Raw genomic sequence first — 12,688 nt, forward strand, 5'->3', positions numbered from 1 at the left:
TGTGCCTGTCCCTCTCATTGGAGGGGGTGCAGTGGGATTGGATGGAAATGTAGGGGGAGAATGGAGGTGTTTCTCCTCTTCTATGTGCTGTGGAGCACTGACTCCCCTGTCTTTTCTTCTTTGTTGCCAGGCTGGGTCTTTCCTTAGGGTGCTGATATTTTAGGACGCTACTGTGGGCTTTCCTGCCAGGGCTTTCTAGGGAGAGAGCAGCCAACTTCTTTCAATTTGCCTAGCCTTGGCCCTGACCCGGTGGAGTTCACCATGTAATGAGGAGCTGATATTTGCTTGTCATAAATGCTAATATGCATGTAAATAATTATATGTACCATATGCAAGAAAATGAAGTATGAGGATTAATAAATAAAAATTTTAGGTGGGTGTGTAGCTCATAGTGAAGTACTTACCTAGCATGATCAGGACCCTGTGTTGAATCTCCAGTACCACCAGGTAGGGGAAAGAATTTTTCTGGAATGGTTGATTTTACACAAGGCTTTTAAATAGAAGATTTAGTTGAGGAATGAAATGTAAAAAATTGATGTGGAAAGCCAAAAGCTAATTGAAGCAGACATTAAGAGAAAAAGGGCTTTTGTGTTTAATTAAAATGAAAATTACATGGCTGGGATCAATGAAGAAATGTCTACTTAATTAATCTTCACTAGTTATGGATACCTATTCTTTGTTAGTATGGAGATTGGCAAGCAGAGGCCCTCAGTGAAATCAGGTGTTCACCTATTTTAGCAGATACAGTTTTATTGGAATACAGCCATGTACAAGATTAATTGTCAGTATTCACTGCTTCTTACCTCTAAAGTCACAGTTCTCAAATTGAGGGTTGCTTATCAGGAGATATTTGTCAATGTGCAGAGTCACCTTGGGGAGTCACAGTGGGGTGGGAGAATGGTGTCTGGTGGATAGACTCTGAAGATGCTGCTAAACATCAAAAGAGCACAGGGCACCATTAAACATGGATCTGACCCTAATTGGCAGTAGTGCCAACACTGGGAAGCCCTATTCTAGGTGAGAAAATGTGGAAGGTCCCTTAGGATTTTCAGTGAATGGCTCAGACAAGAGAGCCGCTCTCACACATGAAGCAAGTTAAAGACGTCAATCATGAAGGTAGAGATATTGAGTAGAAGAAGAGGAAACACAGAGTACGCCAGCTCACTTTGATGTTTTCAGTGAAGTATGAGGCCAAAATGTTGGTGAAGTAGGTGGAAGTGGAGAGTGGGGGAAGATGAAGACTAGAGAGACTCTTGGTGAAAGAGAATTTTCAGACCTGCATTGTGGAGAGTATGTGAGGAACTAGCAAGAAGTGAAGGAATGGCTGGCTGTGAAGCCTCCTCTATCTGTGCTCTGTGACATACCAACAAGTTAGGGTGAGTGTGGGCTGTGATCCACGCTAGGACCTCAGGGGGGATGTGGTGTAGCCACCCAAAAAGGCAAGAGACCCTCACAGGACATTATAGAGGCCAAGCAGGACTTCACACAGCAGCAGGGGGAAGGAAGAAGGCTAGCATCAGGTGGTGCTGAGTGGTGATGAGCAGGTAGCACGATCAGTGAGGTAGAGGAGGTGTCTTCCAGATGCACTGTGCAGGGAGGCAAGGTCTTTTCCCTTATCTTCTCCTCTTTTCTTCATCCAACAGGGTGTGGATATTAATGCAAGGGGAATGTGGAAGGACTTGGCAGCCCCTCTTGACCACATTAACCTTCATGTCCGTGGGGGCTACATCCTGCCCTGGCAGGAGCCTGCACTGAACACACACTTGAGGTGAGTATGGGGCTAGTGTTCCACTTTGCCTACCTGTTTGCTCACTGATTTGTTTCCTTTCTTTTCTTTTCTTTTCTTTTTCTTTTTTTTTTTTCTGGTACCGGGAATTGATCTCAAGAGTGAGTGCTATTACTGATCTGCATTTCCAGATCTTTTAAATTTTATTTTGAGCCAGGGTCTTGTTAAATCTGTGATCCTCCTGCTTTAGCCTCCTGAGATGCTGGGATCATGAGAGTTTGCCACTGCCCCTAGCTTGCTCACTAATTTCTAATGAGTGCCAGCAATCCCTGAAACATCACTAGTAAGGCCAAGAGTGGTTTTACTAAGCACCTGTCTTTTTGTTTGCTTGTTTGTGTTTCATCTTTTTTCAAATGTTGAACTCTGAATAATTAATTAACAGCTCTTTTGTATTTACTTGGTGAGATGATAGGTCTCAGAAGTGATATTTCAAATAGAAGTAGCAACAGGGCAATCATAATTCCTGAGAATTTTAGGAGATTATCTGGATCTTATATGATCTAAGAAATACGTTGCTAAGCTGAGCACGGTGGTGCTCACCTGTAATCTCAGTGACTCACAAGGCTGAGGCAGGACGATCGGAAGTTCAAAGCTGGCCTCAGCAATTTAGTGAGGCCCTAAGCATCTTGGTAGGTCCCTGTCTCTAATAAAACATAAAAAAGGGTTGGGTATATGGCTCAGTGGTTAAGTGACCCTGGGTTCAATCCCCAGTTCCAAAAACAAACTTGTTGAAGCCACATGACAACTCATCCCCAAGTCTGAGATTTCCTCATATAAAACAGGTATAAATTATTGACCTAGGTGTCTATAATAATTAGCAATAACTAACATCAAGTGAACATTACTCTGTGTCTAGAACTATAGTAATATGGGGAGCTCTGCTTGGAGATTTAAGAAAGTTTTTCCTTACAAAAATGAAAAGTGAGTTAGGGAATCTTATTCTGATTTCACAGATGGCAATGCAGAGCTTTAGGAGGCTAAGTGTCAGAGTCACACAGCTAGTAAGTAGATGGACAGGGACTAAAATCCACATCTGTCTGATATCACTCCTAAAGATCTTAGATCTTTACTCATTTGATTCCACAGATATGGATAAAAAATGATGAGCTGAGGATATTTGTAAAAAGAACCCACTTCATGGGTTATAGGAAATACACCATGAAAGATGGATTCCAGCTTTCGTATTTTCCTCAGAAACAGCAAGGGGGAACCCAGTTGGTTTTCTTTTCATTTCTTAAAGAGCCTTGAAGGAAAATTTCCCTTGATTCATTCACAAATAATTCACTCATGACATGAGATTATCCAGCTTTATGGAGACTGAACAAGAGCTGAGTTACAAGTCTCTTGAATCTTAGAATCCATTCTTAATTTTGCTTCTTTGATTTTATGAGAACACCTTTGGCTTGTGGCTGTGCCTGGGGCTTTGTTTTTAGCTAATGCCTCTCTCTCACCACACTGCAGCCGCCAGAAATTCATGGGCTTCAAGGTTGCTTTGGATGATGAGGGATCTGCTGAGGGCTGGCTCTTTTGGGATGATGGGCAAAGCATTGGTGAGTACGGGTCGCCTGGGATTCAGGTCAGTGCAATTGTCTGGGCTTCTAGACATCATATGTCCCTGATTTTTTTTCCTTTTTTATGTTAAAATATTTTTGCATTTAAAAATATCATTGTTTGCTACTTCAAGTGTGTAATCCATTTTATACATGATCTTTATGCCTCATGCAAATGATGCTTAATGCTAGATCTCTCACCATTATTCATCAGTCCGTTGTGATAAGGGACATATTTCTTAGCTTTATGGCTTATTGTCCCAGCAAGACAATGCCTCTCTCAGTTGTGCTATTTTGGAGGAAACTTTTCCATTAAGAGTTTACAGAAATGTGTAACTTCTTAGAAGGATGACTCACATATCCAGTAGAACTTTCTGCAGTGGTGGAGTTGCTCTACATCTTCTGAGTTTAATGCAGTACTAGTCATATGTGGCACAAGGTGACAAGTGCGTCTGATTTTTTATTTAATTTTATTTTAATTAATTTAAATTTACATTGCTATATTTTTCTGGTGAGGATAGCCAGTGAATACTGACAGCAGGGTGATAAACGAGAAAGAGGCTAGAATAAGGGAGAAAATGACAAGGATGAGGACTAGAATGAATGAGAGCGCCTGAGGCAAGGATCCCAACCAGTCCACCTTCACCAGATGTGCCAAACATTATACTCTCCCTTGGATGGTGGCATACATTAAGGGTAAAGGACAAGGAAGGCTTTTATTTGTTCCCTGGAGATTGCATTTAGAAAACTGCCTGATACCTCTCAAGATAAACCCACCAATGCACCAGTCTTGGTGCTTGTATATGTGTGTATCTGCATGTATGTATGCATAAGTATACACTAGCAAAAGAATACAGAAGTCCTGAGATGACTGGGAAGAAGCTGGGAGTGGTAGACCACAAGGAAGAGAAGTGGCATGAGACTGGTATTTGTGTTAACTGGGGTTGACTGTGAGTCTGACTGGTCTCCACAAGGAGGAGTCACATTACAAAATGGAGATGAGCAGAGAAGAAAAGTAAAACAAAACAAAACAAATCACAAAAATAATCCCTGCTCTCTCAACTAAGACAGGTAGCCAATTAGAATTCTCTGGCATAAGCCTTGGTCATATTTTCCTGTTGTTTGTTTACAGATACCATTGAAAATGGATTATATTATTTGGCCCACTTTTCTGCCAGCCAGGTGAGTGTGATGGAAAGTGGAGTTCTGCTGGTTTAGTAGGATGTTCAATGCCAGAAGGGCACCTAAAATGTCTTCCCTGCTCATCTTGTTAATTTATGTCCTTCCTTCCTCCAAACTGCACATAGAGATTCCCCATGTCCCCAGGAAGTTTGCTGTGATGGAAACTATTCACATCTCATCAGTAACCTATTTAGGTTTACCATTTCATAGATAGACTGTTTTTATATAGGGTAGCCCTGTTCCAGTGTTGCTTTGAAACGGTCTGCACTTTTGTGACTTCTCCATGCATAGAATATAAGTTCTTGATGGTTGAGACTGTCTCCTATAGCTCAAGGAAATTTTAAAGACCCTGCAGGCATTTATGCAAAGTAGATGTAGTTGGCAACAGGGGATAGAATGCTGAAATCATGATCTCTGCTAGCTGAGGACACATGATGATGACCTAGAGTTTGCTTATTCAAGGTTTATGTTTGTGCCTAAAAAGAGGTTGGGGGGAAAAACTAATTTTGTTTTTTTTCCCTTTTGTTTTATTTCCAATTTGACAGAATACAATGCAGAGTCATGTAATTTTTAACAATTATGTTGTTGCTACAAACCCATTGAAATTGGGCTACATTGAAATCTGGGGTGTGGGCAGTGTCTCTGTTTCCAGTGTGAGCATCACTTTGAGGAACGGGAATGAAATACCCCCCTTCACCTACAACTCTACAACACAGGTTGGTGGCCCGTGAAAAGTCCAGTGATATTTCCCAACCTTAGTAGGCCTCATGCAAAGCCAGTTCCTTTCCAAATGCCATTCTCTCCTGATAATCTTCCAGGAATCTCTATTTTCAGTATGTCTGCTTGGACAGAATGGAGATAAAGGGACAATTCATGGTTTATCATTCTCTGGAATGCAGGGTCTGGATCCTTCCTTTCCATGTTTGTCTTGTCTTATCTGTAAAACTTTGTCCTTACTCCTTCATCTCTGTATCAGAGACCAGTTTCCCAAACAACTTGAACCACCTTATTTCATCAAATATAAGGAGACAATACCAACTAAAAGTTGTTCCACTATTTCACAAAGAAATAAATTCCACACAAAAAGGAAAATAAAACTATGAAATAAGTTTTTTCATATCAATTACTTAAAAAAATTTAAACCTGTAGGAAGCTCTTTGAAGTTTCCATAGACAATAGAGTTTTATCTAAACATTTTAATGTTGTAAGAAATTAATCCAAAAGAAAATGTTGGCTGTAGATACGTTAATAATTCTACCACAAAGTAATTTGAAAAGGTAGACCCTGAATGTGAAGAAGTATTAATACCTTAAACAACTTAAAATACATGTTTATTTTATTATTTAAATTTGTATTCAGATCTCTTATTATTTTATAATTAAATATTCTATTATACTGTTTTTATATTATACAAATATGTGATAGAAAGGAAAATATATTTTCTCTCATTTCTAGGTCTGAAACAAAAGTTTTTGTTAGGTTTTATATTTTTTGTTTCCTCATACTGTCATTTTCTTGTCAAACCAACTTTTCCAACTTTACTAAGAGGTCATAAAGGACTTTGCCAACTCATGGACTGACATGCAGGATAAGGCCTGCACATAGTAAAGTCCTATGGAAGGTATTTGCCTAGAAAAAAGCAGGAGTATTAGACTCTTACTAGGCAATCATCAGAGTGGAAGGAATAGGAGAAGAAAAAATAAAAGGAGGACTTCAAGGCAAAAGCTACATCTCAGAACAGTGGAAAAGCGGGCATTCTCTCCAAATTGTCTATGTAGTCATTTCTCATCAGTGGTTCTGTATCACATTATCCCTATCACTGAACAATCTTTGCACTCTAGGAAATTAGAAAACGCCTCTCTCACCTGAAAATGTTAGGGCAATTGGCAGCTAGGCCATGAATTATGAAAATATTAGGGGTTTATGGGAACCATTGTCCTGCACCTGATATGTTTATGTGTAGAAAATTTCAAACAAATGCCCAATACTTTTTCTTTGTTTCCCAATAGGTGTTAAAAATTGATGTGACCAGCAAAAGCATCAGCCTACATGATTTCCTTTCATTGACATGGAAAAGCTCTCCATAAATTTTTAGAGCAAGATCCTAACTTTGAACAATTCTGAAGATGCTTATACTTCATACCCATAAAATTATTGTGCATTGTTATTGATTCTTGCCCAGTATGGATAAGATATTTTATTGATTTGATCATGTTTTGTCTGTGAATCCTAAACATTAAATTTTAGCTCTGTGTGATAGACAGTAGAGAGGTGTGGAAAATCTATGGATTCTCTTAACATGTGTGATTATATGGTACAGATGATTCATCATATGAGGATGAACTAGTCCCATGCAGTGTGTGTATGTGTGTGTGTCTGTGTATGTAATTATGGAATGGGCCCTACTTTCTTGCTACCGATGTAGAAAAAACTTGTCATGACATTTCCTGGTCTTGAGGCTAAGCAGTACCTCAAGAAAGCATTCATAAAGAGCATCTGCTAGTTGCTTATAGGGAGAGGGGAAAAATATGCTAAGAGCATGATGTAAGAGAGGAAACCACACCACTCAGGAAGACCACAAAGACAAAAGCATTTATTTACCTTACACTTTTGACATCTTCTGTTAACAATAGGGAAATAAAATATAGGTGCAAGATAAGCAGGGAAGATTTGAGGCCACAAAAGATGATGACAAAAGTGATCACAAATTGTCAGGAATAGTGGCCTCACGGGGAAGGGAAAAGAAGAGTCAACTCATTTGAAAGAGAGCAGTGAAGGAGTTTGGGTATGAAAGGTAATTTATTTTCACACTAGTGTGCTTTGAAGAAATGTATAAATCATGTGTGTCCACCTTGCCTAATATGTGTAACCACAATTCACACAAACACATGCAATCTATGTGTCACAGAAAAATAAAAGAAGTGAATTTGAAAAAGATTTTGAATGTTGTCATGTTTTGTCCAGGGGTACTCTCACTTCTGGGTTAAGACTTCTTCCTGTTTACTAAACTCTTGTGAATTGGTCTTTCTGGTTCTCTTTGGTGTCAGACCTCCTGCATGGAATCCACTGATGAATTACAAAGAGCCTTTCATAAGCCTGAGGTTTGTGAAGGTGTATTTGGATTGTTTGAATTGTCATAGCAGATGCTGTATTTGATTAAATATCAACTGACAAAAAAATGGGAGTTGAAACATCAGATGGTTAAAATTTAGGATAAAGAATTTACATAATGTTATTCAACAGGAGTATTTACTTATGACATTATTTGAAAATGACTTGAAACAAGTATATCTGAAATGAGCATGTCCACTTCCCCATGTGGTTTTCTTCTGGTATGGACCAGGAAACTCTTTGGCTTACATACTCAGGTTTCAGCACCTGCATATTGTCACGTTGGTTTAATGTTCTAATTATGAAAATAAGGAGTCTTTTCATGAGGGCCTGAGCAAACTAGGAAAGTAGTGAAATATGGAAAAGCAATCATGGGAATCATTTGATTAAAAGGGTAGGAAACTTATCAACTTCCTCTAATCATCCACTTGGGAAGACCACAAAGACAAAAGCATTTATTTACCTTACACTTTTGACATCTTCTATTAACAATAGGGAAATAAAATATAGGTGCAAGTTGGCTCTGGCTACCCAAAAGTGTTCCAGAAGTTTCCTGGCTAACAATCCCCAGGGCCAAGGCTCTGAGTGAAGCATGTGGGGTTGAGAACATTTGTAGTGTTAGGATGAGGAACTCCACTGAGGGCCTGATAACACCTCTGGAATTCACTTAAAAGGATTAACTTGATAGTAATTCTAGGCACATAGGATGTGGCTGGGGGAGGTAGGTCATTGAGACTGTATCTGTGGGTTTTATAGCTTTTCCTTTTTGAGTGGAGCACTCTCTCTGCTTCCTGGTGGCCATGTCTTGAATAATTTTCTTCCTCTACTACACTCTTCTGACATGATGTTCTCTCTCCCTTTGAGTCCATAGCAATGGAGCTGGCTCTCTATGAACTAGACCTCTGAAACCATGAGCACCAAATAAACTTTTCCTCCTCTAAAATTGTTCTTGTCTGATCTCTTGGTCTGGCAAAAAAAAAACTGACTAAAAGGGATGTTTAGATATATGTATGCATAATGGAATGTTAAAGCTAATCACCACATCCATTACGGCACATTTATCATTTTTTCAATAACAACACTTAGAAGCTATTCTCAAACATTTTTAAGTATACAGTATAATATGCTCTTGGTTTCTATGAAGACAGTTCCACAAGAACCTGTATACCTTGTGTTTAGAATTGGAAATTTTCTTCTTAAACCATCTGGAAGTTTAGGAGAGGAGTTGGGTTTGTTAGTTTCTTTGTTTCTCTACCTGGTATCCATTTCTTGAGTGTAAAGTTGAATCCTGTCCCTCCTCATGGCAGGTATTAGATACACTGGTCAGGATATTTTATGCTTTTTTTCTTTTTATTTGTGCATTGCATCTATACAAAACAGAATGATTCATTGTGAAATATTCATATATGCATATAACATAATTTGGTCAATTTGTGAAGCATCCTCTGGGTTCAGAAACTCCATTAAACAACCTTGTCTCTTTAGGATTGGATTTCTTCATTTGCAAAATGTTGATGTCAGAATAAAGCTATGATTTCCAAGCTGTGGAGTTGTGCAGAGCCCCAGGGCTCTTTGTTACCTAGGGTTGGAGAAAAGGTAGATTCTCAGGATTCTGAGCTCCCTGCCCTGTCTTCAATCATTCAGTAATTTATATACTGGAATCTCATTTGAAGAAATAATTTTAAATATATATATTTATCAGTTCTTATATATTGTAAAACCAGTAATTGTTTTTCAGCTGACAACCTATTTATTAGCCTTTCATAGACACATTTTTAACTGTACAGAGTAGGCTCCAGGTTGTATCACCTAAGACTATGCTACTAAGAGGTTTTACTTCAATAAAAGGATAAGATTTATCTCTGCTTCTAAGGAGGTGATTACTTTAAAAAAAATGTTTTATTGGTGCATAGTAATTATTCACAATAGTGAGATTCATTGTGACTGATTTGTACATGCACACAACATAATTTGATCAATTTAATTCTCCTGTACCTTCTCTTCCCTTCCTCTCCTTCCTCACCCTGATTTCTTTCCTCTACCCGATTGGTCCCCCTTCTATTTTCATGGATCACCTTTTTTTTCCTCTCTAGCTTCCACATAAAGAGAAAACTTACAACCCTTGACAAAGTATGGCTTATTTCACTTAACATGATGCTCTCCAAATTCATCTATTTTCCTGAAAATGACATATTTTTTTTCTTCTTTATTGTTGACTTAACTCTACTGTATACATATACATAGGAAATTTTTATTATCCATTCATCTGTTGAGGAGCACATAGGTAGGGCCCATAACCTGGCTACTGTGAATTGCACTGCTATAAGCATGGTATGCTGACTTTAATTCTTTTGAATAAGTATTGAGGAGTGGGATAGCTAGGTCATATAGTAGTTCTATTTCTAGTCTTTTGAAGAACCTCCATACTGATTTCCATACTGCTTGTACTAATTTACAATTCTATCAACAGTATATCGAAGTTCCTTTTGATCATATCCTATCCAGTGTTTAGTGTTATTTGTATACTTGAAGAGTTTTATTTTAACTATAGTGAGATGACATCTCAGTATGGTTTTGATTTGCATTTCACTGATTGATTGCTAAAGATGTTGAACTTTTTTTTATATATTTGTTGGCCACTTGTACGATTTTTTTGTTTGATAAATGTCTTTTTTTTTCATTTTCGCAGTTATTGATGAGGTTGCTTTTGGTGTTAAGTGTTTTGAGTTCTTTATATATTCTGGATATTTATCCTCAGTCAGAAGAGTAGCTGGAAAAAATGTTTCTTCCATTTCCGAGGCTCCCACTTCATACTCTTGTTTCCCTTACTGTGCAGAAGCTTTTTAATGGGATGGCATCCCATTTACCATTTCTTGGTATTGTTTTCTGAGCTTTAAGAATCCCATTGAGGAAGTCATTGCCTGCTCTTCTATGTTGGAGTGTTTGCCCTGTGTTTTCTAGCAGTTGCAAATTTCTTGTCTTGTACATATGTCTTTGATCCATTTTGAGTTGACTTTTGTGTTGCATGAGAGATGGGGATCTAGTATTGTTTTCTACATATGAATATTCCATTTTCCCAACAGCATTTGTCAAAAAAGGCTGTCCTTTTCCCAGTGTATATCTTTGGAGACTTTGTCAGATCACTGTATCTGTATGAGTTTGTCTCTGTGTCTTCTATTCCACTGGTCTATGTGTCTGTTGTCATTGATATAGCACTGTAGTGTATGTTGAAGTTGAGTATTGTAATGCCGCCAGCGTTGCTGTTTTTGCTTAGAGTTTCTTTGTCTATTCTGGGTCTTTTGTTCTTCCATATGAATTTTAGGACTGTTTATCATAGTTCTGTGAAGTATGTCATCATATTCTGATAGGGATTGCATTGAATCTGTTGATTACTTTTGGCAATTTTCATGATATGAATTCTGTCTTTTCATGAACAAAGGAGCTATTTTTATTGTTTTGTGTATTTTTCATTATTATTATTATTATTATTATTCTAATTAGTAATACATGAGAGCAGTGTTTAGTGTCTTTTTCTATTTCATTTTTTAGTGTTCAATAATTTTTGTTTTAGAGGTCTTCTACCTCTTTGGTTAGATTTTTACCTATATATTTTTAAAGCTGTTGTGACAGACTTGCTTTCCTGAATTCCTTCTCAGTGGATTTAGTATAGTTGCATAGAAAAGCTATTGATTTTTTGTATAATGAATTTATATCCTGCTACTTTGCTGGATTTGTTATCAGCTCTAGAATTCTTATTGTGAAACTTTTGAGATCTTGTAGGATTTTATCTGCAAACATGATGATTTCACTTTATCACTTTTATTTCCTTCTCTTGCTTAATAGCTCTGCCTAAAAATTCAGATATGATATTGAACAGGAGTGAAAATGATCATCCTTGTCTTACCTTTAGAGAAAATACTTTGTTTTACTCCATTACATATTATATTAGATTTGGGTTGGTCACATATCTAGCCTTTATGATTTTGAGGCATCTTCTAGCACTAGTTTCTTTGGAATTTTTGTCAGGAATAGGAGCTGAATTTTGTCAAAGTTTTTTTTTTCTGTATCTATTGAAATAATTATGTGATTTTTGTTGTTTGTTCTACTTTTGTGGTGTATTGTTTATTGATTTTCGTATGTTAGACCATCCTTGCAAACTTGGAATTAAACCAACTTGATCATGGTGTATAATTTTTTAATATATTGTTGAGTTTGATTTACTAATGTTTTATTAAAGATTTTTATATTTGTGTTCACTTAGAATACTGGTCTGTAGTTTTCTTCTCTTGATGTGTCTTATCTGGTTTTGGTATCAGGCTAATACTGGCTTCATAGAATGAGTTTGGAAGTGTTTCCTCCTTTTCTGTTTCATGGCATAATATATGGAGCATTGACTTTAGTTCTTTAAAATTCTTGTAGAATTAATCTGTGAATCTATCTGGTTCTAGGCTTTTTATTCTTTTTTACTTCTGCTTCAATTTCATTATTATTGGTCTCTTTAGCTTTTCTATATCTTCTTGGTTCAATTTTGGTAGGTACTGTTTCTAGACATTTATCTATTTCTTTTTACAATTTCTAATTTATTGGGACACAGATTTAAAAATATTCCCTAATAATCCTCTGGATTTCAAGTGATATCTCTTGTGATATCTTCTCTTTCATCTTTATATCCTTTGTATTTTTATTCTATCTTTCATTAATTTTGGCTTTGATCTTCATTATTTCTTTCCTCCTACTTGTTTTGAAATTGGTTTATTCTTTTTTCCTAAGATCTTGAGATGTGTCTTTAGGTTATTTATTTGAGATTGTTGTGATTTTTTTATGTAGGCACTCATAGGTACAAACTTTCCTCTTAGAACTGTATATGATGTTTCCCAGGAATCCTGGTTTGTGGTATTTCTATTCTTATTTGATCCTAAGAATATCTAAATTTCTCCCCTGATTTCTTTGATGACCCACTCATTATTCAAAAGTGTGTTTGTTTAATCTCCATGTATTTTTATGGTTTCTGTAAGTTTTCTTGCATTGGTTTCTGATTTCATTGCATTATGATCTGATG

General features: G+C 37.1%; 1 protein-coding gene across 3 annotated transcripts in view; it reads left to right on the forward strand.

Annotated features, from left to right (window-relative positions):
* The window catches only part of Mgam (maltase-glucoamylase), a 172,920-nt gene extending 165,465 nt beyond the window's left edge, over nt 1-7,455 (forward strand). For all 3 annotated transcript variants that reach the window (XM_078040676.1, XM_078040678.1, XM_078040677.1), the window contains 5 exons: nt 1,644-1,768; nt 3,248-3,336; nt 4,469-4,518; nt 5,064-5,234; nt 6,528-7,455. In XM_078040676.1, the coding sequence (XP_077896802.1) occupies nt 1,644-1,768; nt 3,248-3,336; nt 4,469-4,518; nt 5,064-5,234; nt 6,528-6,605 (513 nt within the window). In that variant the 3' untranslated portion in view covers nt 6,606-7,455. The remainder of the gene's footprint in view (nt 1-1,643; nt 1,769-3,247; nt 3,337-4,468; nt 4,519-5,063; nt 5,235-6,527) is intronic.
* The last annotated feature ends 5,233 nt before the right edge of the window (nt 7,456-12,688 follow it).

The sequence above is a fragment of the Ictidomys tridecemlineatus genome, chromosome 2, assembly GCF_052094955.1.
Source record: "Ictidomys tridecemlineatus isolate mIctTri1 chromosome 2, mIctTri1.hap1, whole genome shotgun sequence".
NCBI lineage: Eukaryota > Metazoa > Chordata > Mammalia > Rodentia > Sciuridae > Ictidomys > Ictidomys tridecemlineatus.